This window comes from Microcaecilia unicolor, chromosome 6 (assembly GCF_901765095.1).
Source record: "Microcaecilia unicolor chromosome 6, aMicUni1.1, whole genome shotgun sequence".
NCBI lineage: Eukaryota > Metazoa > Chordata > Amphibia > Gymnophiona > Siphonopidae > Microcaecilia > Microcaecilia unicolor.
The window spans coordinates 62,516,930-62,541,372 of NC_044036.1; the positions used below are offsets into that span (position 1 = coordinate 62,516,930).

Consider the following 24,443-nt stretch of genomic DNA (forward strand, 5'->3'; position numbering starts at 1 on the left):
TCTATGTGCCACACAGTCACTCACACACTCGCTTGGTGTCATACACTCACTCTCACAGAGAATCTGTGTCTCACACACACTCTCTCTCTTGCCCACACACACACTCTCTCTCTCACACTGTGTCTCACATACACACACTCTCATTCTCACACACACTCTCTCACAAACACACTCACACCCAGACTCACTCTCTCTCTCACACACTCACACTTTCACTCTGACTCTCAAACAATCACTCTCACATACTCTCCCAAACATACACACTCCAAGGAAAACCTTGCTAGCGCCCGTTTCATTTGTGTCAGAAACGGGCCTTTTTTACTAGTTTATATATATTTCTGTGGTTGAATGCACTAACCTACATTTATCACAACCTTTCAATTAGGATATTCTTTCAGTGTTTTGCTAGTATCTTTTGACACGTTGGAGTGGAGGTGGAGGTGTAACCTAAAGGTTAGAGCAGTGGGCTGCAAACCACAGAAACGAGGGTTCAAATTCCAGTGACATTTGTTGTGATATGTCTAGGGTTACCATATTTGCTCCCCCCCAAAAGACACATGCCCTGCCCCTGTCACATACTGCCTCATCCCTTTCACCCCACCCCCACCCCCGTGTCACACACTCCCTAAGGGTGTCCTATCCTCCCCTTACCTTACTGTACTGCCCTGGTGGTCTAGTGACCTCTTCGGGACAGGAAAGAGCCCCCTCTTTCCTGCCTAGTCCGGTCCCGGTGCCTATTCAAAATGGCCAGCTTTGTAAATGGGCCCATTAATGATTTAATGACCAACTGCCATGGCCTCCTAATCCTTCCTTCTTAGGCATGTAGCTCTGCAGACAAGTCTTTAGTGCAAGAAGCCAGATCACTTCCTGCCACTCTTCCAGATGACCTTTCTTCTCCAAAGCAGCACAGGGACTGCAAATTGGAGATAGGGTTGCTCTGCTGCTTTCCAGGAATAGTATAAGCAGAATGCACAGCATTGTTACATTAGATATGGGGTTAAAGCATGCATTTCTTTCTTGAGGGAATGTGTTTTTTCATCCTGTTTTGTAGCTTAGTCATTCATAAGGCAAAAGAGTACTACTCTCAGTCATGAGCAGTGAAAATGAAACCTTTATCTAAAGCCCCCCATTATTTCATATGTTTATATTTTATTCTGAATCTATTGCAGATTAAGTATATGGTTTCACGAATTCGCAGACATTTTGGTGCTCCAGTTTTCTTTGATGACCACAATGCTTCAGATGTGAAAGATGGCTATATTGAATGCACATCATATGAGGATAAACGTTTCGTTATTAAACGTATTGAAAAAAACATCGGCATACAAGTTGTGCCAAACTTAAGGGACTGCAGCACTCAGACAAAGTGGTATGTGTGAACTTGACAATTGAGCTTTATGAAACTTGTAATTTATGGGAATCTTTAAGAGGATAATTTTGTAACAGCAAAAGAAAAAAGAGATAAGCCTAGTGGTTAGTGCAGCAGCCTGAGAATCTGGGGAACTGGGTTTGATTCCCACTGCAGGTCCTTGTGACTCTGGGTGAATCAATTAACCCTCCATTGCCCCAGGTACAAAATAAGTACCTGTATATAATATGTAAACTGCTTTGATTGTAACCACAGAAAGGTGGTATATCAAATCCATTTCCTTTTCATAGAAAGGTGAGAAAAAAAAAAGAACAGAGCTCTGTGTTAAAAAAAAGTGTGTTTAAATACGCTGTGGCATTTCTTAATTTTTAAACGTCAGAGATCAGCTTAACTGATATTTGCTTCTCTTGTTCAACATTTACCTCTGATGCAACCTGATAGCGAAACATGTTGGGTTCTATGTGATCATCCAAAGTCCATATAAATCTACCAGTCGATAGTCTAAATGATTTAAGAAGGCTAGAGAGGCTCCTAACCGCTTAAACTGTGCTGTGCAGGGTGGCCCCTGATATTCATTTGCACTTACAGACAAAAAAAAAAGCAACAGTGGGCCTTCAAGACTGGGACAATTGAAGTTCTTTATTAATGACCCGACACGGGCCGTGTTTCGGCGTTAGACAACGCCTGCTTCAGGGGTCAAAGAGAAACACTGTAAAATGCACGTGGTGTAGATTCAGTGCCCCAATATGTAATATAAATAATCACTGTTTGCTGCACTTGCGAAAATAAAGCTCTGTGAGGAGCCTTCTCTTGCGCATAAAAGCACTTAACCAGGCAGTGCCACTGAATATTGTCTCTCACTGGCTATTTTTTAAATGGACCAGAAACGGGTGTTTACAGTGCAGATTCAAGGAGTTGCTTCAGATATGGGAGTGCTGGCAATATTCATTGCCAATGGCCTTTAACTAAGCAACCAAATAGGACCATTTAAAGCCTCCTCCCCCCCCCAAAGGACATCTGATCCCCCCTCCCTTTAGCCCCAGAGGGCTCAGACAGGGCTGCCGAGAGGGGGGCAGTATTCCCCAGGCCCTGCCTCCAAGGGGGGCCCGGTGCCATGGTCTGTCTCTGTCCTGCTCCTGACGAGACCCGGGTGATACATTCTGACAGGAGCAGGAGAGAGAAAACTCAGTGCCAGGTCCCCCTTAGAGGCTGGGGAGGAGCAGACATATGACTTTGGGACCTCTGATTTGGCTGGCAGAGGTCCCCAAGCCCCGCCAGCAGAAGCCTTCCTCCAGTTCTGTTCTCCGCCGCATTGCCTTCCCTGCGGCTGCTTTTCACCTCACATCACGCATGTGCGACGTGAGGGGAAAAGCAGCCGCAGGGCAGGCAATGCGGTGGAGAATAGCGCTAGAGGAAGGCTTCTGCTGGAGGGGCTTGGAGACCCCTGCCAGCCAAGGTATGTGGAGTTGCGGAGGAGGGCACTTTGGGCTCTGGTCCACCCCCACCCTCCAATATTTGTGGTCTGGCTATGTGGCATTCTGGGGTGGGGGGGGGGAAGCGATTTTTAAAAAAGGTTCCAGAGGAGATCCGGGAAATTATAGACTGGTGAGTCTGACGTCGGTGCCGGGCAAAATGGTTGAGACTATTATTAAGAACAAAATCACAGAGCATATTCAAAAGCATGGATTAATGAGACAAAGTCAACATGGATTTAGTGAAGGGAAATCTTGTCTCACCAATTTACTACATTTCTTTGAAGGGGTGAAAAAACATGTGGGTAAAGGTGAGCCGGTTGATATTCCAGCTTATAATCGAACGAGAAAAACGCCCAAGTTCCGACCTAAATCGGGAGATGGGCGTTTATCTCACAAAAACGAATAAAGCGGTATAATCGAAAGCCGATTTTGGACGTTTTCAACTGCACTCCGTCGCGGATGCGGACAAAGTTGATGGGGGCGTGTCAGAGGTGTGGCGAAGGTGGAACTGGGGCGTGGTTATCTGCCGAACAGAGATGGGCGCATTTCACAGATAATGGGACAAAAGTATGCGTTTTTAGCTAGAATTTAGGGCACTTTTCCTGGACCCTGTTTTTTCACGAATAAGGCCCCAAAAAGTGCCCTAAATGACCAGATGACCACTGGAGGGAATCGGGGATGACCTCCCCTGACTCCCCCAGTGGTCATAAACCCCCTCCCACCACAAAAAATGATGTTTCACAACTTTTTATTTTGACCCTCAAATGTCATACCCACCTCCCTGGCAGCAGTATGCAGGTCCCTGGAGCAGTTGTTAGGGGGTGCAGTGGACTTCAGGCAGGTGGACCCAGGCCCATCCCCCCCCTACCTGTTACAATTGTGCTGCTTAATGTTTAATCGTCCAACCCCCCCCGAACCCACTGTACCCACATGTAGGTGCCCCCCTTCACTCCTTAGGGCTATAGTAATGGTGTAGACTTGTGGGCAGTGGGTTTTGAGGGGGATTTGGGGGGCTCTACACACAAGGGAAGGGTGCTATGCACCTGGGAGCTCTTTTACCTTTTGTTCTGTTTTTGTAAAAGTGCCCCCTAGGGTGCCTGGTTGGTGTCCTGGCATGTTAGGGGGACCAGTGCACTACGACTCCTGGCCCCTCCCACGAACAAATGCCTTGGATTTATTCGTTTTTGAGCTGGGCGATTTCATTGTCCATTATCGCTGAAAAGCAAAAACGCCCAGCTCACAACTTGGCGAATAAAACATGGACGTCTAATTTTTTCGAAAATACGCTTGGGTCCGCCCCTTCACGGACCCGTTCTCGGAGATAAACGCCCATGGAGATAGGCGTTTCTGTTCGATTATGCCCCTCATTGTGTATCTGGATTTTCAGAAGGCGTTTGACAAAGTACCGCATGAAAGACTCCAGAGGAAATTGGAGAGTCATGGGATAGGAAGTAGTGTTCTATTGTGGATTAAAAACTGGTTAAAAGATAGAAAACAGAGAGTAGGGTTAAATGGTCAGTATTCTCAGCGGAGAAGGGTACTTAGTGGGGTTCCACAGGGGTCTGTGCTGGGACCTCTGCTTTTTAACATATTTATAAATGACCTAGAGATGGGAGTAACTAGTGAGGTAATTAAATTTGCTGACAACACAAAGTTATTCAAAGTCGTTAAATCGCGGGAGGATTGTGAAAAATTACAAGAGGACCTTACGAGACTGGGAAACTGGGTTTTCTAAATGGCAGATGACGTTTAATGTGAGCAAGTGCAAAGTGATGTATGTGGGAAAGAGGAACCCGAATTATAGCTACGTCATGCAAGGTTCCACATTAGGAGTCAAGGACCAAGAAAGGGATCTAGTTGTTGTCGTTGATGATACATTGAAACCTTCTGCTCAGTGTGCTGCTGCAGCAGCTAAGAAAGCAAATAGAATGTTAGGTATTATTAGGAAAGGAATGGAAAACAAAAATGAGGATATTATAATGCCTTTGTATCGCTCCATGGTGCGACCGCACCTCGAATATTGTGTTCAAGTCTGGTCACCACATCTCAAAAAAGATATAGTGGAATTAGAAAAGGTGCAGAGAAGGGCGACAAAAATGATAAAGGGGATGGGACGACTTCCCTATGAGTAAAGGCTAAAGCGGCTAGGGCTCTTCAGCTTGGCTGAGGGGAGGAGATATGATAGAGGTCTATAAAATAATGAGTGGAGTTGAACGGGTAGATGTGAAGCGTCTGTTTACGCTTTCCAAAATACTAGGACTAGGGGGCATGTGATGAAGCTACAATGTAGTAAATTTAAAACGAATCGGAGAAAGGTTTTCTTCACTCAACGTGTAATTAAACTCTGGAATTCATTGCCATAGAATGTGGTAAAGGCGGTTAGCTTAGAGGAGTTTTAAAAAGGTTTGGACGACTTCCTAAAGGAAAAGTCCATAGACCATTATTAAATGGACTTTGGGAAAATCCACTATTTCTGGGATAAGCCGTATAAAATGTTTTGTACTTTTTTGGGATCTTGCCAGGTATTTGTGACCTGGATTGGCCACTGTTGGAAACAGGATGCTGGGCTTGATGGACCTTTGGTCTTTCCCAGTATGGCAATACTTATGTACTTATGAGTGCCAGCAGCGGTGGTCCGGGGAGAGACCCAGCAATGGTGGCTTTGCCCCAAGCCCTGCTTATTCTCTCGGTGGCCCTGGGTTCAGAAGGGTTTACTTACTGTCTGTGGTGTTGTAGGGGTCCTTGGGACAGGAGCAAACCCTATTTGTTCCTGCCCCTTGCAGTTCCTCCTTGAAAATGGCTGCCCAGTGTTAGTCATGGGCTGAATATTGACCAGCCATTTTTTTAACACAGAGCTCTATCTTCTTATTTTTTCAGTTCACACTTATTTTTTTTTCTAATTTTATAACAGGCCTTCTAACTTGTGCAGTAGTCATGTGTTGCTACAATTTTCACATCTGCTTTTTTCCACATACCAATTTCACATTTTTGCACATATATGCATAAGTCCCAACCTCACCTTCATGAACAGCTCTGCCTAGATTAGATAAATTTATGCGTATATAGGGTATTTGTATATAAGTTCAAGTGCATATACCTCTGCAACTTTGTAAAAGACTATTTCTGTTCATAAAATGCTATTTTTTCTGAGCAGGATACTGATAGTCTCACATGTGAGTCTACTTGTGGGTGACATCATTCGATGGAGCCCTCATTCACCAGCTTGTTTGCCAGAGCTTTTGAGAATCATGCACTGTGCATGTGCACACCTTTGTGCCTGCTACTATTATATGGTACCTAGCTAGGCATCATTTCTTTACAGAGTGGTACAATCACACTGAGCTAGCACTCTCAGTTGACATCAAATTGCATTGTGTAATAGGTATGGTACAACCAACACCAGGTGAGGACTCAATTCACAGGTAGGACAAAAGAATCTATAGAGTTGGAGCTGTTTGGTGGACAGAATATGTTAGGATATGCAACCTCACGAGTAGTCTTTGAATGAGATCATAGCCCAGAAGATCTTTCAAGAGTAGAGCACCCCCTCGATAGACTTTTTGCCACTCATTACAACAAGAAAGTCTCTCAGTTCTGCTTCAGGCTTGAATCACATGGCAGACTAGCCTCAGATGCCTTCCTCCTCCATTGGGGGGATGGTCTTCCTTATACATTTCCTTCAGTGTCTCTCATAGTGAAAACTCTTCTGAAACTCAAGCAGGATTGAGGGACCATGATTCTGATTGTGCCTTACTGGCTGAGGCAGATATGGTTCCTTCTTTTTCTGGGGCTTTCCTCCAGAGATCCATAGAGACTGGAATGTTTTTCAAAACTGATAATGCAGGATTGGAGATTCCTACTACATCCCAAACTTCAGTCCCTAGCCTCATGGCTTGGATGTTGTGAAGGTAGTACTGGATTCCTTCAACTCACCTGTATTTCAGGTTATTTTGGCTTCCAGAAGAATTTCCACTAGGAGGTCTTATGGTTTTAAGTGGAAGAGGTTTGCCATCTGGTGTGAGGACAAGGCCCTAGATTTTTTTCCTCTCCTATACAAAAACTTCTTGAATACCTTCTATATCTATCAGAGTCAGGTCTTAAGGCAACCTATGTTAACATTCACCTTAGTGCAATTGACACCTATCATTACTAAGTAGAAAGTAAAAACATGTCTGTTCAGCCTCTAGGTGTTTGCTTTATGCAGGTCTTGCTTCTATTGCATCCTTCTATCAAGGCTCCTGCAGTGTCATGAGATAACATAATTTAGCTGATGAAAGCTCCTTTCGAGCCCCTAGATACCTGCCATCTGAAGTACCTTACCTGGAAGGTCTTATGTTTGGTGGTGGTCACTTCAGGGTCACTGACCTTCAGGCCTTAGTAGCTGATTCATCTTACACAAAGTTTTTCAACAATAGAATAGTCCTGCACACACATCCTAAGTTCCTTTCTAAGGTTGTGTCAGAATTCCATCTCTATCAATTGTTCTTCCAACATTTTTTTTTAATTATCATGCTCAAAAAGGTGAAAATCACATGGCACACTTTGGACTGCAAGAAAGTCTTGGCCTTCTATCTAGAGCAGACTAAAGTTCATAGAAAGCTCACACAGTTTTTTGTTTCTTTTGACCCAAACAGCATTGGAACTGCAGTCAGCAAATACACTCTTTCCAATTCGCTAGCAGACTGCATATCTTTCACTTATATCCAGGATGGACTGACTCTAGAGTATCATGTCATGGCTCATAATGTCAGAGCTATGGCTGTATCAGTAGCCCATGAGATCAGCCTCTATAGAGATTTGTAGAACTGCAAAGTGGTCTTTGGTTCACACATTCACATCTCATTATTGTTTAGAACAAGACTCCCGATACAACAGTCCATTTGGCTAAACAGTCCTCCAGAATTTATTTGGGATTTAGAATCCAACTCCTTCCCCCTAGGCCCATTTATTTTTTGTTTCAGACTGCCTTCCAAAAAAAAAATTATGTTGCAAGATTTTTCACTTGTGATTACTGTTGCAGGGTCTTCATACGTGTTTTCTTTTTTCTGTTGAACGTAATCTGTAGCTAGGGATTTGAGACTCTCGGTATCCTCCTTGGCCTCAGATAAATTAAATATACTTACCTGTAGCAGGTGTTCTCTGAGGATAGCAGGGTACATGGAGGTTTTTTTTCAAAAGAATATTCAAATCAGATTTGGGACATCCTGCTTATAACATCCCAAAAAAAAAAATCCATCTCACAGCCACTTTCGAATAGGAAAAAGGTTGGGCTTTCTTCTTCAAAAATACATGAGAAGGATGTTCATGCATTGAAAGCATCCAAAATGAACAGCTGCTTTCTAAATTGAAAAGTCTATACAGACATTCCTGCAGAGCAGAGGGGCAGCCTAGTGGTCAGTGCAGTGAACTTTAAACAATGGGACCCAGGTACTAATCCTACCTTAACTTCCCTCCAGGAACAGATAAAAGCCTACTGTACCTACAGGTACACCACTACAATAGCCATTCACTTTTTAGTGGATGAGAGGGGGGTCAGTAACCACTGGGAGATTAAGGAGGAGTCATGTCTTCATCCATCCTATGGTCAGCTTCTCGATCAGGGCACCTTTTTGTAACCTGGACATGTTTGAAACAGGTCTAAATAAAAATGTCCTTTTTTGCCTTGGACCTTTCTTTCCGTTCCATTATCACTGAAAGATATCCTAATATCCTTAGTTCCACCCGAAACATGCCTCCTACATGGCCACTTGCTATTTGAATAAACTGCAGTGGAAAATGTCCAAATTCTGCCTTTCAAAAATCACGAGTTGGACATTTTCATCAGATGGACCTTTTTTTTGGCCATTTTGAGATCTTCATCTTCAAAAATAAGCACCATGGAGGGGCATAATCGAACGGCGCTGGCCATCGCTATGGCCGGCGCCACGAACGGAGGAGCAAACCACATTTTCAAAACGAGATGGCCAGCCATAGACATACCATTATTGCGGTTGAACCCAGCCAAATTAGATCCGGCCAAAGCATAGCAAAAAGGCCTCCATTAAACATTCAATTATTGCGGTTCAAAGCGGCCAAAGTATACGAAGAATACGGTAGTTGTGAGAAATACGTTATTATGCTTGATACTTTTCACTGTTCCTTAAATGTTCCCTGTATCTGGATGTCCACAACTACATGTACTGTACTTGCGGAACATGCAGCTACTGGAAATATATTGTGTATGAAGTTCGCATATTTGATAATCGATCCATATAAGGGAAACTGCACATGTAGGCCCCGCACGCGTGACGGCCATGCGTAATAGCCGGCCATGTGTGGAGCCATTATACACGGCAAGACGTGCATGTACTGACGTATCCATATATGGAGCCTTGCGTGTAAGGGCGGCCATCACGCATGGCCGGCCATATAAGGCGAGGCACGTTTTACATAAGTACATAAGTACATAAGTACATAAGTAGTGCCATACTGGGAAAGACCAAAGGTCCATCTAGCCCAGCATCCTGTCACCGACAGTGGCCAATCCAGGTCAAGGGCACCTGGCACGCTCCCCAAACGTAAAAACATTCCAGACAAGTTATACCTAAAAATGAGGAATTTTTCCAGTCCATTTAATAGCGGTCTATGGACTTGTCCTTTAGGAATCTATCTAACCCCTTTTTAAACTCCGTCAAGCTAACCGCCCGTACCACGTTCTCCGGCAATGAATTCCAGAGTCTAATTACACGTTGGGTGAAGAAAAATTTTCTCCGATTCGTTTTAAATTTACCACACTGTAGCTTCAACTCATGCCCTCTAGTCCTAGTATTTTTGGATAGCGTGAACAGTCGCTTCACATCCACCCGATCCATTCCACTCATTATTTTATACACTTCTATCATATCTCCCCTCAGCCGTCTCTTCTCCAAGCTGAAAAGCCCTAGCCTTCTCAGCCTCTCTTCATAGGAAAGTCGTCCCATCCCCACTATCATTTTCGTCGCCCTTCGCTGTACCTTTTCCAATTCTACTATATCTTTTTTGAGATACGGAGACCAGTACTGAACACAATACTCCAGCTGCGGTCGCACCATGGAGCGATACAACGGCATTATAACATCCGCACACCTGGACTCCATACCCTTCCTAATAACACCCAACATTCTATTCGCTTTCCTAGCCGCAGCAGCACACTGAGCAGAAGGTTTCAGCGTATCATCGACGACGACACCCAGATCCCTTTCTTGATCCGTAACTCCTAACGCGGAACCTTGCAAGACGTAGCTATAATTCGGGTTCCTCTTACCCACATGCATCACTTTGCACTTGTCAACATTGAACTTCATCTGCCACTTGCACGCCCATTCTCCCAGTCTCGCAAGGTCCTCCTGTAATCGTTCACATTCCTCCTGCGACTTGACGACCCTGAATAATTTTGTGTCATCGGCGAATTTAATTACCTCACTAGTTATTCCCATCTCTAGGTCATTTATAAATACATTAAAAAGCAACGGACCCAGCACAGACCCCTGCGGGACCCCACTAACTACCCTCCTCCACTGAGAATACTGGCCACGCAATCCTACTCTCTGCTTCCTATCTTTCAACCAGTTCTTAATCCATAATAATACCCTACCTCCGATTCCATGACTCTGCAATTTCTTCAGGAGTCTTTCGTGCGGCACTTTGTCAAACGCCTTCCGTTCTTCAATTAGAAATATGGCGATGAGAAGGGAGCCCAACTTCTCTGTGGCTGAGAACCTGATGCTAGTACACCTGTGCTTGAAGCACAGGCGTATACTCTTTCCTTACCACCACCACCTGCCCCCCAAGGCTCGCTGCATCCGAACCTGGGGTGAGATCAGGGACAGGCTACAGAGGTAAGTGTTTCACCCCCCCCCCCCCCCCCCCCCCCCCCGTAGCTACACATTTAAGAGCTCCCTCAGCATTGTAAGCACAAACTGTAGTCTGCATTCAAGGGTAATCAGTGATATGTGTACATGCACATTCATTAATATAATCTAGGTACTAGAAAAAAACATTCCCACATCCCTACAATACTGCACACAAATGGTTCTCTCTTTCCTCACGTCCCCCACCCCCCCAATCAGTGTTCTGAATCTCTTCTAGTTGATTTACAAATGAATTTGTGTGCTGAAGGCAAGAAGGGCCATCCCCTGACTCCTGGTGTACAAACTTATATCTTGCAGAAGATTTGGTATCAGGAGGGACCTAGAGTCCCTCCGGCGGAGGTACCGGCGCATCCGGTTACAGAGCCCTCACATGATCAGGGCAGTGAGAAGGCGTCTCAGGGATCAACGTAAGTATTATAAACAGGGCACCTTTACTCATTTGTAAATGTATTTCATAATGCAAATGTCCTCTACAATATCAGTTTCCATGTGACTAATAAGCAACTAGTTAAGTCATAACACCTCTGTCCCAGATCAAGGCCTGAGGTATGGCTGCTACTTCCAAATACCCTCCTGTGAGATGAATGAGATGGCATGCCTCATTTCTGTATCCCCCTTTCTGGGGTGGATACCGTTTCATGGTATTCCTGCCTGAGGTCCCACTCTTAGTGGATGTCAGTGCCTCATAGTACAGTTATGTGCTTCCAACCCCCCCCCCCCCCCCAAAAAAAAAAAAACCACAACCTACAAACCCAAAATAGTCAGCCAACCATAGTCACAAATCATAATGCAAACATGCTGCTGAGCACTGAGTGTGGTCTGCCTGTGTACTCTGAGTCACACCAGCATCCAGGGTTCCCTGTCATCTCATCTCATGCATCTCACACCCCATCCCCCGCCTCAGGCCAGCCACCTCCTGCACTATGTAAGCTATGTTGGATGTGCTGATGGCAAAAACAATCCTGTTACATACACAGGGCACCAGCGGCACCAGGAGGAGGCCCAGCTGGAGGAAGAGGAGGAGGAGGAGGCCCAGCTGCAGGAAGAGGGCCAGCTGCAGGAGGAGGAGCCCCAGCTGCAGGAGGAGGAGGAGGAGGCCCAGCTGGAGGAAGAGGAGGAGGCCTGGGCAGACATGCCTCCCCTTGAGGGGGATGATGAAGGGCCCACACCCCCCGCCCTCTCCACCCCATCCCCACCCCCATCCCCTGCCCCAGCACTGCGCCTCCTACAGCAACTGGTTGATGGGCAAAACCAGTTGCTCAATACCCAAAATCAGTTGCTGCAGGAGGTGTCAGCAATGAGGCAGGAGATGGGGGCAATGTGGCAGGAGATGGGGGCAATGTGGCAGGCTAATGAGCAGCACCATAGGGCAGTGAGGCTGCTCCTGGTGCTGCTCATTAGCCTGGTGTACATGGCCATTCAGAGAGGACATGACCATCATTGAGGGACATTTGGGGGGGAGGGGGGGGAAATTGGACAGTATAAAATGTTTTGTACATATTTGGGATCTTGCCGGGTATTCTGACCTGGATTGGCCACTGTTGGAAACAGGATGCTGGGCTCGATGGACCTTTGGTCTTTCCCAGTATGGCAATATTTATGTACCACGTTATAGTTTGTGAGTTCTGAAATAGAAGGTTAATATTTTTCATATAACAGGGTGTGTGTCTCTACTTTGTGCACTACATATTATCAAATGCTTGGGTTGATGTGAAAGGAGGCAGCAATATGGATTGCATGACAGGTGAACTGTGACAAATAAACTTTGGTACATATGTGTGATGAGTGGCCATGCAGAAGGCCACCTGTTCCATCCAAACTGCATGGCTGTATGGCAAGGGGGGAGGCTGGGTGGGTGTTTCTGTTGAGGAACACAAATGCCCATCCAGGCTCTCCCCCCCCCTCCTTATCATACAGCCCCACAGCACAGAGTTGTGTAAATAATAGGTATGTTGTCTAGCACTAGTGAGCTGCCAAGTGCAGAGTTGCAGATAAGCATAGGTAGCGGCTAGACGATGTTTGCTCTCTGATCACCAGACACACTTACCCACAACCAAACCACATTGATGGGGGCCACAAAGGAGCTACAAACAGCTGGGTCATCTTTTCACATTGAGCACTGGTATATAGTGGTGAGGAGAAAAGGGAAAGCAATGGTAAAAGCATTAGATGGATATTTACTTCATCACAATTACAATATAATACAACAGGTACAGAAGGGCACAGGTTAGGGGACATAAATATATATTTTTGTATTTATTTGGGTTGTGCTCACAGCTTTTTCAGTAGTAGTTCAAGGTGAGTTACATTCAGGTACTCTGGAGAGCTCTAAGTTAGCACCTGAGGCAATGGAGGGTTAAGTGACTTGACTAAGGTCACAAGAAGCAGCATTGGGATTTAAACTGGCAACCTCTGGATTCCAAGACTGGTGCTCTAACCACTAGGCCACTGCAGCCACAAGGCTGTAGCCACCTGCAGGTAACTTGAATTAGGAACTGTAACCAGAAACCCTCTCTTTCACTATGACTTAAGGGCTCAGTACCTGTGGCCACCTTGAAAATAGTTTGCAGACTAGAATTTAGAAATGTTGTTGTTGCATAACTATGGAGGAATGTAGGATTGTGTTGAATAATATGGAAAAGAAATTCAGTGCATATATACTCCCCCCTCCCCACCCCAACAACCTTGACAATGGGTGGGCACTTCTTAAAAGGGGACTGGGATTCACCACAAAAAGGAGCATGGAACCTAGCGGGGAGACACATGAGGTGGAAAGCGGGAACAAACTACCTGCTGTGGGATACCCGTGAACCTGGTGAAAATAGAGGTAAGATTTAAATCCAAAGAACAGAGACAGAATGGGGAGCCCTTGCCCATGAGGGATGCACACACACAAGAGGGGCCTCTTCCCGTCCCTCACCCCACAGGCAGCCACAACCGAACATGTCCAATACAGAACATGACATCTGTACAATGAATTGGGTAGAACCAATCATGGCTCTCAGAGTCCAGTGTATTACAGTCCACTGCTGTCTCTTGCATTCCTCTTGACCAGCTATCCTGCAAGATGCAAGAAGTGTTTGTTTAGCACCTACATAGCGGAAGGGGCAGTGGCATAGCCAGACCTGATATATTGGCTGGGCCCAGAGCTAATATGTGTGGGCACTATATATATATATATATATATATATATATATATATATATATATATATATATATATATATAGTCCCACCCATATTACCCAAGGCAATGAGGAGCCTGTCCCCACCCAGAAATTCCCCAGCAATAAATTTTAATAGTGACCACCAGCCCCAGGCAGGCAGCAGGCCCCAGCTAGCTCAATTTAAAATAAATTACACAGCACATGTCACACAATGTTAAAAATTATGATTAAAAAAAAGTACTTAAATTTTTATTACTGGCTCCTATTGCTGCTGCTGCTCGCCTCGAAATAATGTCAAATCATGGAGAAGAACCTTCCAGGGCCAGGCTCGTGCTCTTCACCTCCGCTCCGCAACCCTCCTGTAAAACATGCACTGCATGGCGTGCACATGATGGTGGTGGGCTGGACTGGAGTCCTGGACTGGCAGCTGAGCGGGTGCCCTTCCCTCTTTCTCTCCTACCCTTCCATCCAGTGTCATCCCTCTTTCTTTCTCTCTCCATCCATCCACCCATTGCCCTCTCCCAATCCTTCCATCCATTGTCTCCCTCTCCTTACATCCATTGTCTCCCTCTATCTCCCCTTCCTTCTAGACAGTTATCTCTCTACCCTTTTCCATTCAGCATGCCCTCTCTCTCCCCCCCCCCACCCTACCAGTGGCTTTCCTCTTTCTCTTCCTACCCTTCCATCCAGCGTCTTCCCTCTTTCTGCTCCCTCCTTCCAGCATTTTCCCTCTTTCTCCCTCCTTTCATCCAGCATTTCTCCAATTGACAAGCTAAGGTCTCCCCCAGTTTCTCTCCAGCAGCTGCTCTCTCTTTGTCCTGCCATTTTCCATGTCCCCTCCTTCTCTCCCCCATCTTGCTACTCATCTGTCTCTCTCTCTGTACCCCTCTTCCATCTAGCATCTTCCCTCTTTCTGCCCCTTCTTCTAGCATTTTTCCTCTTTCACCCTCCTTTTATTCAGCATTTCTCCTCTTTTGTCTCTTCATCTGACCAGTCAGGGTATCCCCTTTGTTCACCTTCCTTTTTCCTAGCAGCCTGTCTCTCCCCTGCTCTTTTCCATGCCCCCTCTTTCTCTCCCCATCTCTCTTTTGCTCTCCCCTGCTCTTTTCCATGTTCCCTCTTTCTCTGGCTCTCCCCTGTTGTTTCCATGTCCCTTCTCTCCCCATCTCTCTCTGGCTCTCCCCTCTTTCTCTCCCCTGCTCTTTTCCATGTCCCCTCTCTCCCCATCTTTCTCTGTACTCTCCAGCGTCATCTTCTTTTTTTCTCTCCCCTCTGCTCTCTCGGACACCCTTCCCCTACCAACCACGTTTCCTCTCTCACTCTCTGGCCCTCTGAAACAGGAGCAGCAGCAGCGTCATCAACACAAGAAGAAAAACAAGCGCGGGGCCGCCCGCAGCAGCCTTCAGTCATGCGCTGTCGGCTCTCCCATCCTCTGCCCCCACTGACGTCAATTTCCCGTTCTGGGGGCAGAGGACAGGCAGAGCATGCCTGCAGCGGCGCGGCCCCGCGCTTGTTTTTCTTATGCCGGCTGAAGCTGAACTGAAGTGGCGGCTCGGTAAAGCGCCTGTTTTTGTTCCTGCCGCGGCTCAGGAGCAGCGTGACTATGACCGGCGTCGTCGAGCGAGGCGAACTGAGCGCAGCGCTGCTTCAAATTTCAGCGCTCCAGAACGAAGGTGGAGATGTGGGATCATGGATGGGTGGGCCTGGAGGAAAAGTGGCTGGGCCCGGGCCCGCCCAGGCCCACCCGTGGCTACGCCCCTGGGAAGGGGAAGAGGTGGGTGAGAGGTATGAACTTACCTTGAACTTGTGCTGCAAGAATCTGTTGGCTCCAAGGGACCAGAAGCTGCCTGCTTCAACAAAGGAGAAAGAGAATTGGGGGCAGTGAGGGAGCACATCACACACAACAATGAACTCCTGGAGGGTAGAGAATGGAGAGCTGATTGCAAGTAGAAAATGCAGAGTATATGCTAAGCTACCAGCTAACATCCAGTCTGAAACCAAACCCACACACCAGTTATCTTTCAAGAATTGGCAAAACAGTTCTCCCCCCCCAACACAAACAAAAACCAAAACCACTAACAAACAAGTGTACACAAGCATACAGTGGGAAAAACAAGGTTTACTATAACTGGAGCGCAAACGCTTTCAAATGCCACCCCATAATGTAAAGAAATACCTCTGAAGTGCAACACAGAGTAAGCTGTTTTAAAGAGGTGCCAATAAAGCAAGTGCAAGCAGCTGCGGACGTTTATCATTATCACCCTTAATTGAAGTGAGGACACCCAAAACAGAGGATCACCCATATTTCCCACACCTATAATCGAAATTAAGCCGGCCATCTTTGTTTCGATAATACGGTCAGGCCGGCCAAATCTCAGCATTTTGGCCAGTTTTAGATATGGCCGGCATTGATTTCCGCCGATAATGGAAACTACTGCCGGCGATCTCAAACCCAGCCAAATGCAAGATATTTGGTCGTGAGAGGATCCAGCATTTGTTGTGCACTCGTTCCCCTGACATGCCAGGACACCAACTGGGCACCCTAGGGGGCACTTCTAAAAAGTAAGAAACAAATTACAATACCTTCCAGGTGCATGGCTCCCTTCCCTTGGGTGCTGAGCCCCCCCAAAACCCACTCCCCACAATTCTACACCATTACCATAGCCCTTTGACATTTGAGGCTGGCATAGAGGCTGGCAAAAAAGTGCTTTATTTTTAGTTTTTTAGTGTGGGAGGGGGTTGGTGACCACTGGGGGAGTATTGGGAGGTCATCCGCCATTCCCTCCGGTGGTCATCTGGTCGATTGGGGCACCTTTTTGAGGCTTGGTCGTGAAAAAAAAGGGTCCAAAAAAGTTCCCTAATTGCTCGCTAAAAACGGCTATTTGTTTTTCGATTATCGGCGAAAGCCGGCCATTTCTGTTCGCCCGATAACCACGCACCTGTCCCACCTTCACCACGCCTCCAACACGCCCCCGTCAACTTTGGCCGTTTCCACGACAGAGTGCAGTTGAAGGCGGCCAAAATCGGCTTTCGATTATACCGATTTGGCCGCTTTTGTGAGATCGCCGGTCATCTCCTGATTTATGTCAGGAAATGGCCGGTGATCACTTTTGAAAATAAGCTGGATAGTCTCACATACCCTCCCTCCTCCAATTTGGAGTTGTATCCTTTAAGCTACACACCTAACTGGCTAGATCCTGTGCAACAGTGGCAGGTGGGATAGCACACGCATGCGGGGTGCATAGTTCTCAAAAGCTGTGGTAATCAAGTTGGAAAGTGGTTCCTACATAATGGCTCACATGAAGAATCAAATGTGAGACCACGTATCCTATTTGTTCTTAGAAAACACCTGCTATAGGTGAGTGTTTTACCTACAGAAATGCCTTTTAAAATTACCCTAAGGAATCATCCCTTCAATTAAGCTCAACTACTTGTAATAATTTAATTCACCAAAGATAAGTTCTCACATAGAGTCCTATTTACTAAGCATTTTTCCCTATGGACAAAGAGCAAATTTTCAGAAAGCTATATAGGTGCATAAAGCAGTGTTTTATGCATGGAAATAGTTATTCATAAAATTGTGCATGCCACATGCATATAATGTTATACAGCCTGAATATGCATAACTGTACCTGAACTAAGCAGAGGTGTTCCTGGGTCAGGAATGAGAAGATTTTTGCATTTTTATGCATACTTTAGAAAACATGTATATATGAGAATAAACAGGCCCAGAAAATTTGTGCATGGTAAAGTGCAATGCATAAATTCCCTGGGGTGAGTATGCACATACTTTTGAAAATTCACCAATATTCGCTAGTCCTCAGGCCCCATGGTTATTGCAGAATTTTATGCTTGCATTATTCCTTTTTGTTAAGTATTAGTATGTAGATGAGCCTTTCTTTGACTATACCAGTAGAAAAATGTCTAAATCTGGCACATAAATATAATTGAAGAGGCTCATAAAGAGAAAATATCGAACATTTTGGAGCAAATATTCATGATGTTCAGTAATTGAAAACACTCATTATTATTATTATTATTATTATTATTATTATTATTATTATGTTGCCAAATTTGTTAGGTTCTCTAATTTTTCTTAGCATCATCTGTCTTCAGCTATGGATTTCATTCCACCAAAAGAGGGGATAACAGCCACAAGAACTCCATTGGCTATTTATAATATTTTCATGAGAAATCAACCTTAAAAAATGGTGCTTAGGGGATGGATTGTTGGAGTTGGATTCTACGCCTTTAAAGTCTGGAAGACAAACTAGCCCAACCTACTGTTGCACTGACTGTCATTGTTTAATCAGCAATAGGAAATAAATGTGTGGAATATTGACATTGCATGATGATGAAGGAAATGTAGCTGCAGAATTCTAATCAGAAATGTACTGTTAGTCTAGTAAACAAAAGTATCACCTACAACAGTTTTCATTTCTGATGAACTAATTTTTATTTAAATTTGTTTCATAATCTAGGACTTATCCAAAAAATGCCTGTACACAGTACCTACCTAGAGAGTTTTCAGACGAAGAGAAAAAACAGCTTCTGTCTTCTAAAAAACTGAACAAGTTTATAAACTCTGCATGTCTAAGGTAAAGAGAAGTGTGTGTACAGAATGCTATCTGTGTAGAAGGTCTGGTTTGGGAGGCATTCTTAGATTTGAAATTCATGGTGCTGCAGTAGTTCATGTACATTAAAATGATGAAGCACAGTTGGAGGGAGAGATGTATGTGATGGTACAAGTTAAGGGCAGAGTAGGGAGGATATATCAGGCTTTAAGGGGTACCCTCATGATGGGGGGGGTGGCTCTAGATGCATTAGTGGCCTGGGGTAGGGAACTGGGGGAGAACTGCAATGAAGAGGCCCGGGGGGGGGGGGGGGGTCAGATTTAGGTGAATTATGGAAGGTGTTCCCTGTCAGTTCACATTGTAGGACAGCAGTATAAAATTCATACTAAAGGATATACGACCCCTGTCAAGTTAAAGGCAATGGGGTATGCTACTCGTAATGGGTGTTTGAGGGAGTGCGGGCAAAACGGCATGTTGTCTCATATTCTGGGTCCTATCCAATCATTCAGAAGTTCTGAGAGTGCATACAAGAAGAAGTTGGTTCTGTATATCTGCATGTAATCCCCTAGTAAACTGAGTTTAGAAATTTCCCCAGGGGATTACTAAAACTGATATAGAGAACTCTCTAGATTCTCAGGGGGGGGGGGGAGGGTTGGTGTGTAATGGTGGGTAGAGAACCAAGGCCAAGGGAGTGGTTTGTAGGGAACTTGCAGTGGGAAATCTTTCTGGTTGTTGAATGACAGGGGATGTCATAGGGGGGCGGTGTTAAGAGTTAATAACAACTGTTATCTTAATGAGCACATGGTCTTTGGCTGTCTTCACCCCCCCCCCCCCACCCTCGCCAAGACCCCTGAGGAGAGGGGGTATCCTGGACTGGCCCAATAACCTAAAGCTGAATTAAAGCATTAACTGGAGTGTGAAGTGTGCTCTGGGTGAGTAGAAATGGTTAACCCAGCCAAGAGAAGACTAGGAAGAGCCTGTTGAGTTCCAGAGGCAGCAGCTTGTGGAAGTGAATCTCTGGAGGAAGGACAGATAGGGAGGTCTGATCCTGAGTGAGGGGGATAGCTTGCTGCAGAAAGCAGAGAACCACAGCCTTGGATTGCTCTGCCATGAAGGATGGGTATTGGTGGACTGGTGGATACTGTAAATATGTAAATACTGTAAGATTTACAAGAGACTTCTAAACTTTACACCAAAAGTCTTAAATTTGGCACTAAGGGGGTCTTTTACTAAACCACGGTAGCGTTTTTAGTGCACGCTAGTGATTAGCACGTCCTAAACACTAGAGATGCCCATAGGAATAGCGTGTGCTAATCATTAGTGCTCGCTAAAAAATCTCAGTCTATTAAAGAAAGGAATAAAAGTGTGGTTTAAAACCCTACAGCCTACCAGGATCATCCCAGTCCCAGCCTGCACCCAGCTCAGTAAAAATAAAACTTTTGTTTGTGGCCCTGGTTCGGGTACCTAACCCAAAGAGCTAGCTGGTGCCCAGAACTACTTGGTGAGACCAGGGTTACATGCAGATATGAAACCTGCCAGTCTGGAAAAACAACTTATGCTGACAGGGAGCCCCATTGCCCCAAGTGAAGGGAAGTGGTGGGCTGAAGTCAAGTATATGATGGAAGTAGAGATGTTAACAGCGAAGTTGCAAGGGAAAGAGAAAAGGTGAGAGAGCAGTGGAACCCTGTTTGGAAGAGGTTGTGTGACTGAGTGCTTGCAGACTGGAGATAGCAGGATTTGGGAGGGAGGCACTGGGGAAGGGAAAGTAGGGTAGGGGGAGATTGTACTGTTGAAAAGGTTAGTTGGAATAAAAATCTATAAAAGTGTAGTAAGCTGATGACAGCTTATGTTTCTTGAAGTGTTAGCTTGTTTTGCTGAAGTTTGGTTCTGTATGAAAATTAATAAAAATTAAGTGGCTCTTTTACCAAACTGTGGTAAAAAGTGGCCTTAGCGCCCCCTTACCTGGATCATTCCCGCAGGCTAAGGCCATTTTTACCACAGGGGTAAAATGGTCGATTTCCCTTATTGATGGTAATGCACGTATTTTCCCGTTAGCATGTGAGCCCCTACCACCACCTGTTATGTAGATGGCAAGGGCTCAAGCACTACCGTAAGCAATGCATGGCAATGCAGCTATGATGATTAGCCCCTAGATCCACCCCTGCAGTAAGGCATTTTTTTGCTGTAGTAAGCATGTGATAGTGGTAAAAGGGCCCCTAAATTACACAAAAATATGAAGCACAAAACACTCTCTGAGATGGTAACATGCATTTTGACATTGACAAGAAAAGATTTCAACACCTCAGTTTCAGTTGATTTACTTCAAGTGATGCCTCCTACTTACAATTCCATGCATGAGATGAACATTTTTATAAGTGATATTGCTGAAAGTCTGTCTGGTAAGGTTTGCCTCTTTGCAGATGATACTAAATCTGCAATAAGGTAGACACTCCAGATGGTGTGGATAACATGAGGATGGACTTAGTGAAGCTAGAGCAATGGTCTGGAATTTGGCAGCTTAATCTAAAAAATGCAGGGTCATGCATTTATGCTGCAAAAACCCAAGGGAATGGTACAGTTTAGGGGATGAAGAACTTTTGTGCACGAAAGAGGAGCGGGACTTGGGTGTGATCGTATGTTATGATCTTAAGGTGATCAAGCAGGTAGAAAAGATGATGATGAAAGCTTAGTTGCATAGAGAGAGAAATGATCACTAGGAAAAATGATAATGCCTCTGTATAAGACTCTAGTGAGACCTCATGTAGAATATTGTGTATAATTCTGGAGACTTTACCTTCAAAAAGATATAAACAGGATGGAGTCGGTCCAGAGGGCAGCTCCTAAAATAGTCACTGGTCTTTGTCATAAAGCGTATGGGGACAGACTTAAAGATCTCAATATGTATACTTTGGAAGAAAGGCGAGAGATATGATAGAGACATTTAAATACCTCTGTGGCATAAATGCACAGAAGGCAAATCTCTTTCAATTGAAAGGAAGCTCTGGAATGAGAGGGCATAGGATGAAGATGAAAGGGGATAGAATCAGAAGTAACCTGAGGAAATACTTCTTCACAGAAAGGGTGGTGAATTCATGGAACGGCCTCACGATGGAAGTGGTGGAGACAAAAATAGTATCTGAATTCAAGAGAGCTTGAGACAAGTACTTAGGATCTCTAAGGGAGTGACAGGGAGAGCAGATGGCCTGGATGGCCTGAGTGGATAGGCCATATGGTCTTTATCTGCCTACATTTTTCTCTGTTTCATGGAAAATAAGATTTTTATGCATAGAAGGCAAGTGAAACTATTTTATAAATTTTCACGTAGCTATGCCTTGATGTGTAATTTTATAACAGTACATTTTAATCTGCCTCTAGGTCACAGGATGCTCAAAAGCGTATTCCTCAAAATGAAGAATATGTTTGTAGTTCTCACAGTGTTATGCTTCATGTAGAAAAATATGTTCATGATGAACATTTATTAAAGTATATAATTATACTAAAATATGACTCCTGATTGTTCAATAGTTAAATCATTTTGTTTCCCTTCACAAAACAGGTTAGAACTGGCATTGCAGCAAAATGAAATTATTAATGCATTTTTTGATGACTGGAAAGCATTAGCAGAAGATGAAAGCTTATATGGGAGCAAGTCTGATACTCAGTTTAAGGAATACCAGTCTTTTACAGACTTGCATTATAGCAAGGAGAAAACCATAAGCTGTATTAAGTGGCACCCAACTATTTATGGTAATGTTTGCAGACAAAAAATGTCATTCTTTTTTTTGTCACACAATTCCTAATTTTCTGCCTATCTTTTATAAATATGTTAACAAAGCCATTGGAGTTTTCTGTACCATGCAAGAATTTGAAAATATGCTTCTTAACAAAAATTAGCAACAAAATATTGCATTGGAAAAATTATCTGACTGATAGACATAATGGCATGCCCCTAACACCTGGACTTAGATATAAATAACCAGGAAATCATAAGTAACTGCATGGTGGACAGGAAAGTCTAATTTAAGACCTATGTTGGCACTGTATTTTATTGTGATGTTGTGATTCAGGCTAACTGCTGCTACCTTTACACTTCAGAGTAAGTTTTCCTGCAGAGTGAAAGTTGTAACTTGTATTTAGAGCATTTTTTACAAAGCCGCGCTACCAGTTACCGGTGTGGCAAATGAGAGGAAGCCTGTTCGATTCCTATGGACTTCCTCTCATTTGCTGCATGGTAATCACTAGTGTGGATTTGTAAAAGAAGCCCTTAGTTAATTAGGCTTTGCTTTCTGTAGGAGTACCTTTCCAGTGAATTGCATAAAGCAGCTTACAATAATATACAAGCTTCTATCAATAGCTGTAACATCCACACAATTAAATACCGCCTAAAACATTAGAACATACAAACCAAGAAGTATAAATAATCCAACATAAACAACCTATATGAAACACATTCATTCATTCTTTATATATATATATATATATATATATATATATACACACACACACATAATAATTTGCTCCTGCAACATTCCAATGTATCTCACTGGGATCGTAACCATCTCCTGACGTCACTCTCCCGCAGTAGAAGCCTGCATGCCTGACATCAGGAGATGGTTAATAACGCAGTGAGAGACATTGGAATGGAGCCACTTTAGCTCTCGATCCCCCCCCCCAAGGTCGCCGCAGCCACTGCTCCCCCTCCACCCCCCCGAGTTTGCTGCCGCCGCTCCCCCCTCCATCCGCCACCTCCCTCCCTCCCTCCCAGTTCCAGGGTCGTCATCCTTCCCTTCCTACCTCCCTCCCTCCCTTCCAGATCCATGCCCCCTCCCTCTGAATTGTAAAAGTCACTTGACTTACCTCTTCGGGGTTACGGCGGCCGGCAGCAGCAGTACAAAGTGTGCAAGCTCGGCCCTTCTCTGTCTCTCTCAGCTCTGGTCCCACCCTCGCGGAAACAGGAAATGAAGGCGGGACCAGAGCTGAGAGGGAAAGAAGGGCCGAGCCTGCATGCTTTCTACCGCTGCTGCTGGCCGCGGCTATGGAGGAAAAATAAGACGCCATCTGCTCAGCAGTATTGTAAACAACAGCAATTTTATGTATCCCAACTTAAAGTGGCTAAGAGAATTTATTATTCTAAACAAATTTGTGAGGCCTCTAACTTGAATAAGAAATTATTTTGTCTATTTACTACTTTTACTTTTTCTGCCTCAGATCAAGAAAAGCAATTTACACCTACTGCAGATTCTCTGGCACAATTTTTTGTTAACAAGATTTCTACCTTGCACTTCTCTTTAGTTTATTCTGTTACAAATAATCAACAAAGTTTTCTTCAGGTACTACCTCAACAGACTTCTTGTGTTCTTCTACTGTCTCGTCCTCGCAATGGTCTTCTTTTAACCTTCCTTCACTTTCTTTGCTTAAAAATACGTAATTGGTATGAATATCACCACTTGCCAATTAGATCCTCTCCCTTTTTCTTGGTTTAAAGTTCTATTTCTGAATCTTCTTCCTGTGGCTCAACAACTTATTTCAAAAGTGTTTGCAGGATGGTTATATACCAAATGTACTTAAGACTGCAATAAGTGGACCAATCATTAAAAGCATAGCCCTGATCCTGAGGACCAGTGCGTTATCGTCCTATCTCGAATCTACCATTTTTGGCTAAATTGATGGAAAATATTGCTTTTCTTCAATTACATGCTAACTCTACACCCAGACAGTCTGGGTTTAGAATTGGCTTCAGTGCTGAAATAATTATGGCTTCCCTGTTGAGTGAACTACATCAAAAATTTGATGAAGGTTTGGTTGCTTTGTCTGTGTCATTGGATTTATCGGCAGCCTTTGATGTCGTTGATCCCAGTCTTCTCTTAAAACATCTTTCAGCTATTGGATTAGGTCGTCTTGTGTTAAAATGCTTTACTTCAGTTCTTCAGAGTTGTTCCTTTAAAGTTTTTTGATCTGATATTCAAATAGGT

General features: G+C 44.5%; 1 protein-coding gene across 1 annotated transcript in view; it reads left to right on the plus strand.

Annotated features, from left to right (window-relative positions):
* Positions 1–24,443, plus strand: part of WDR63 (WD repeat domain 63) — a 153,140-nt gene that overhangs the window by 64,657 nt on the left and 64,040 nt on the right. The window contains exons 7-9 of the mRNA XM_030206324.1: positions 1,170–1,369; positions 18,379–18,495; positions 22,028–22,218. Coding sequence (XP_030062184.1) covers positions 1,170–1,369; positions 18,379–18,495; positions 22,028–22,218 — 508 coding nt within the window. The remainder of the gene's footprint in view (positions 1–1,169; positions 1,370–18,378; positions 18,496–22,027; positions 22,219–24,443) is intronic.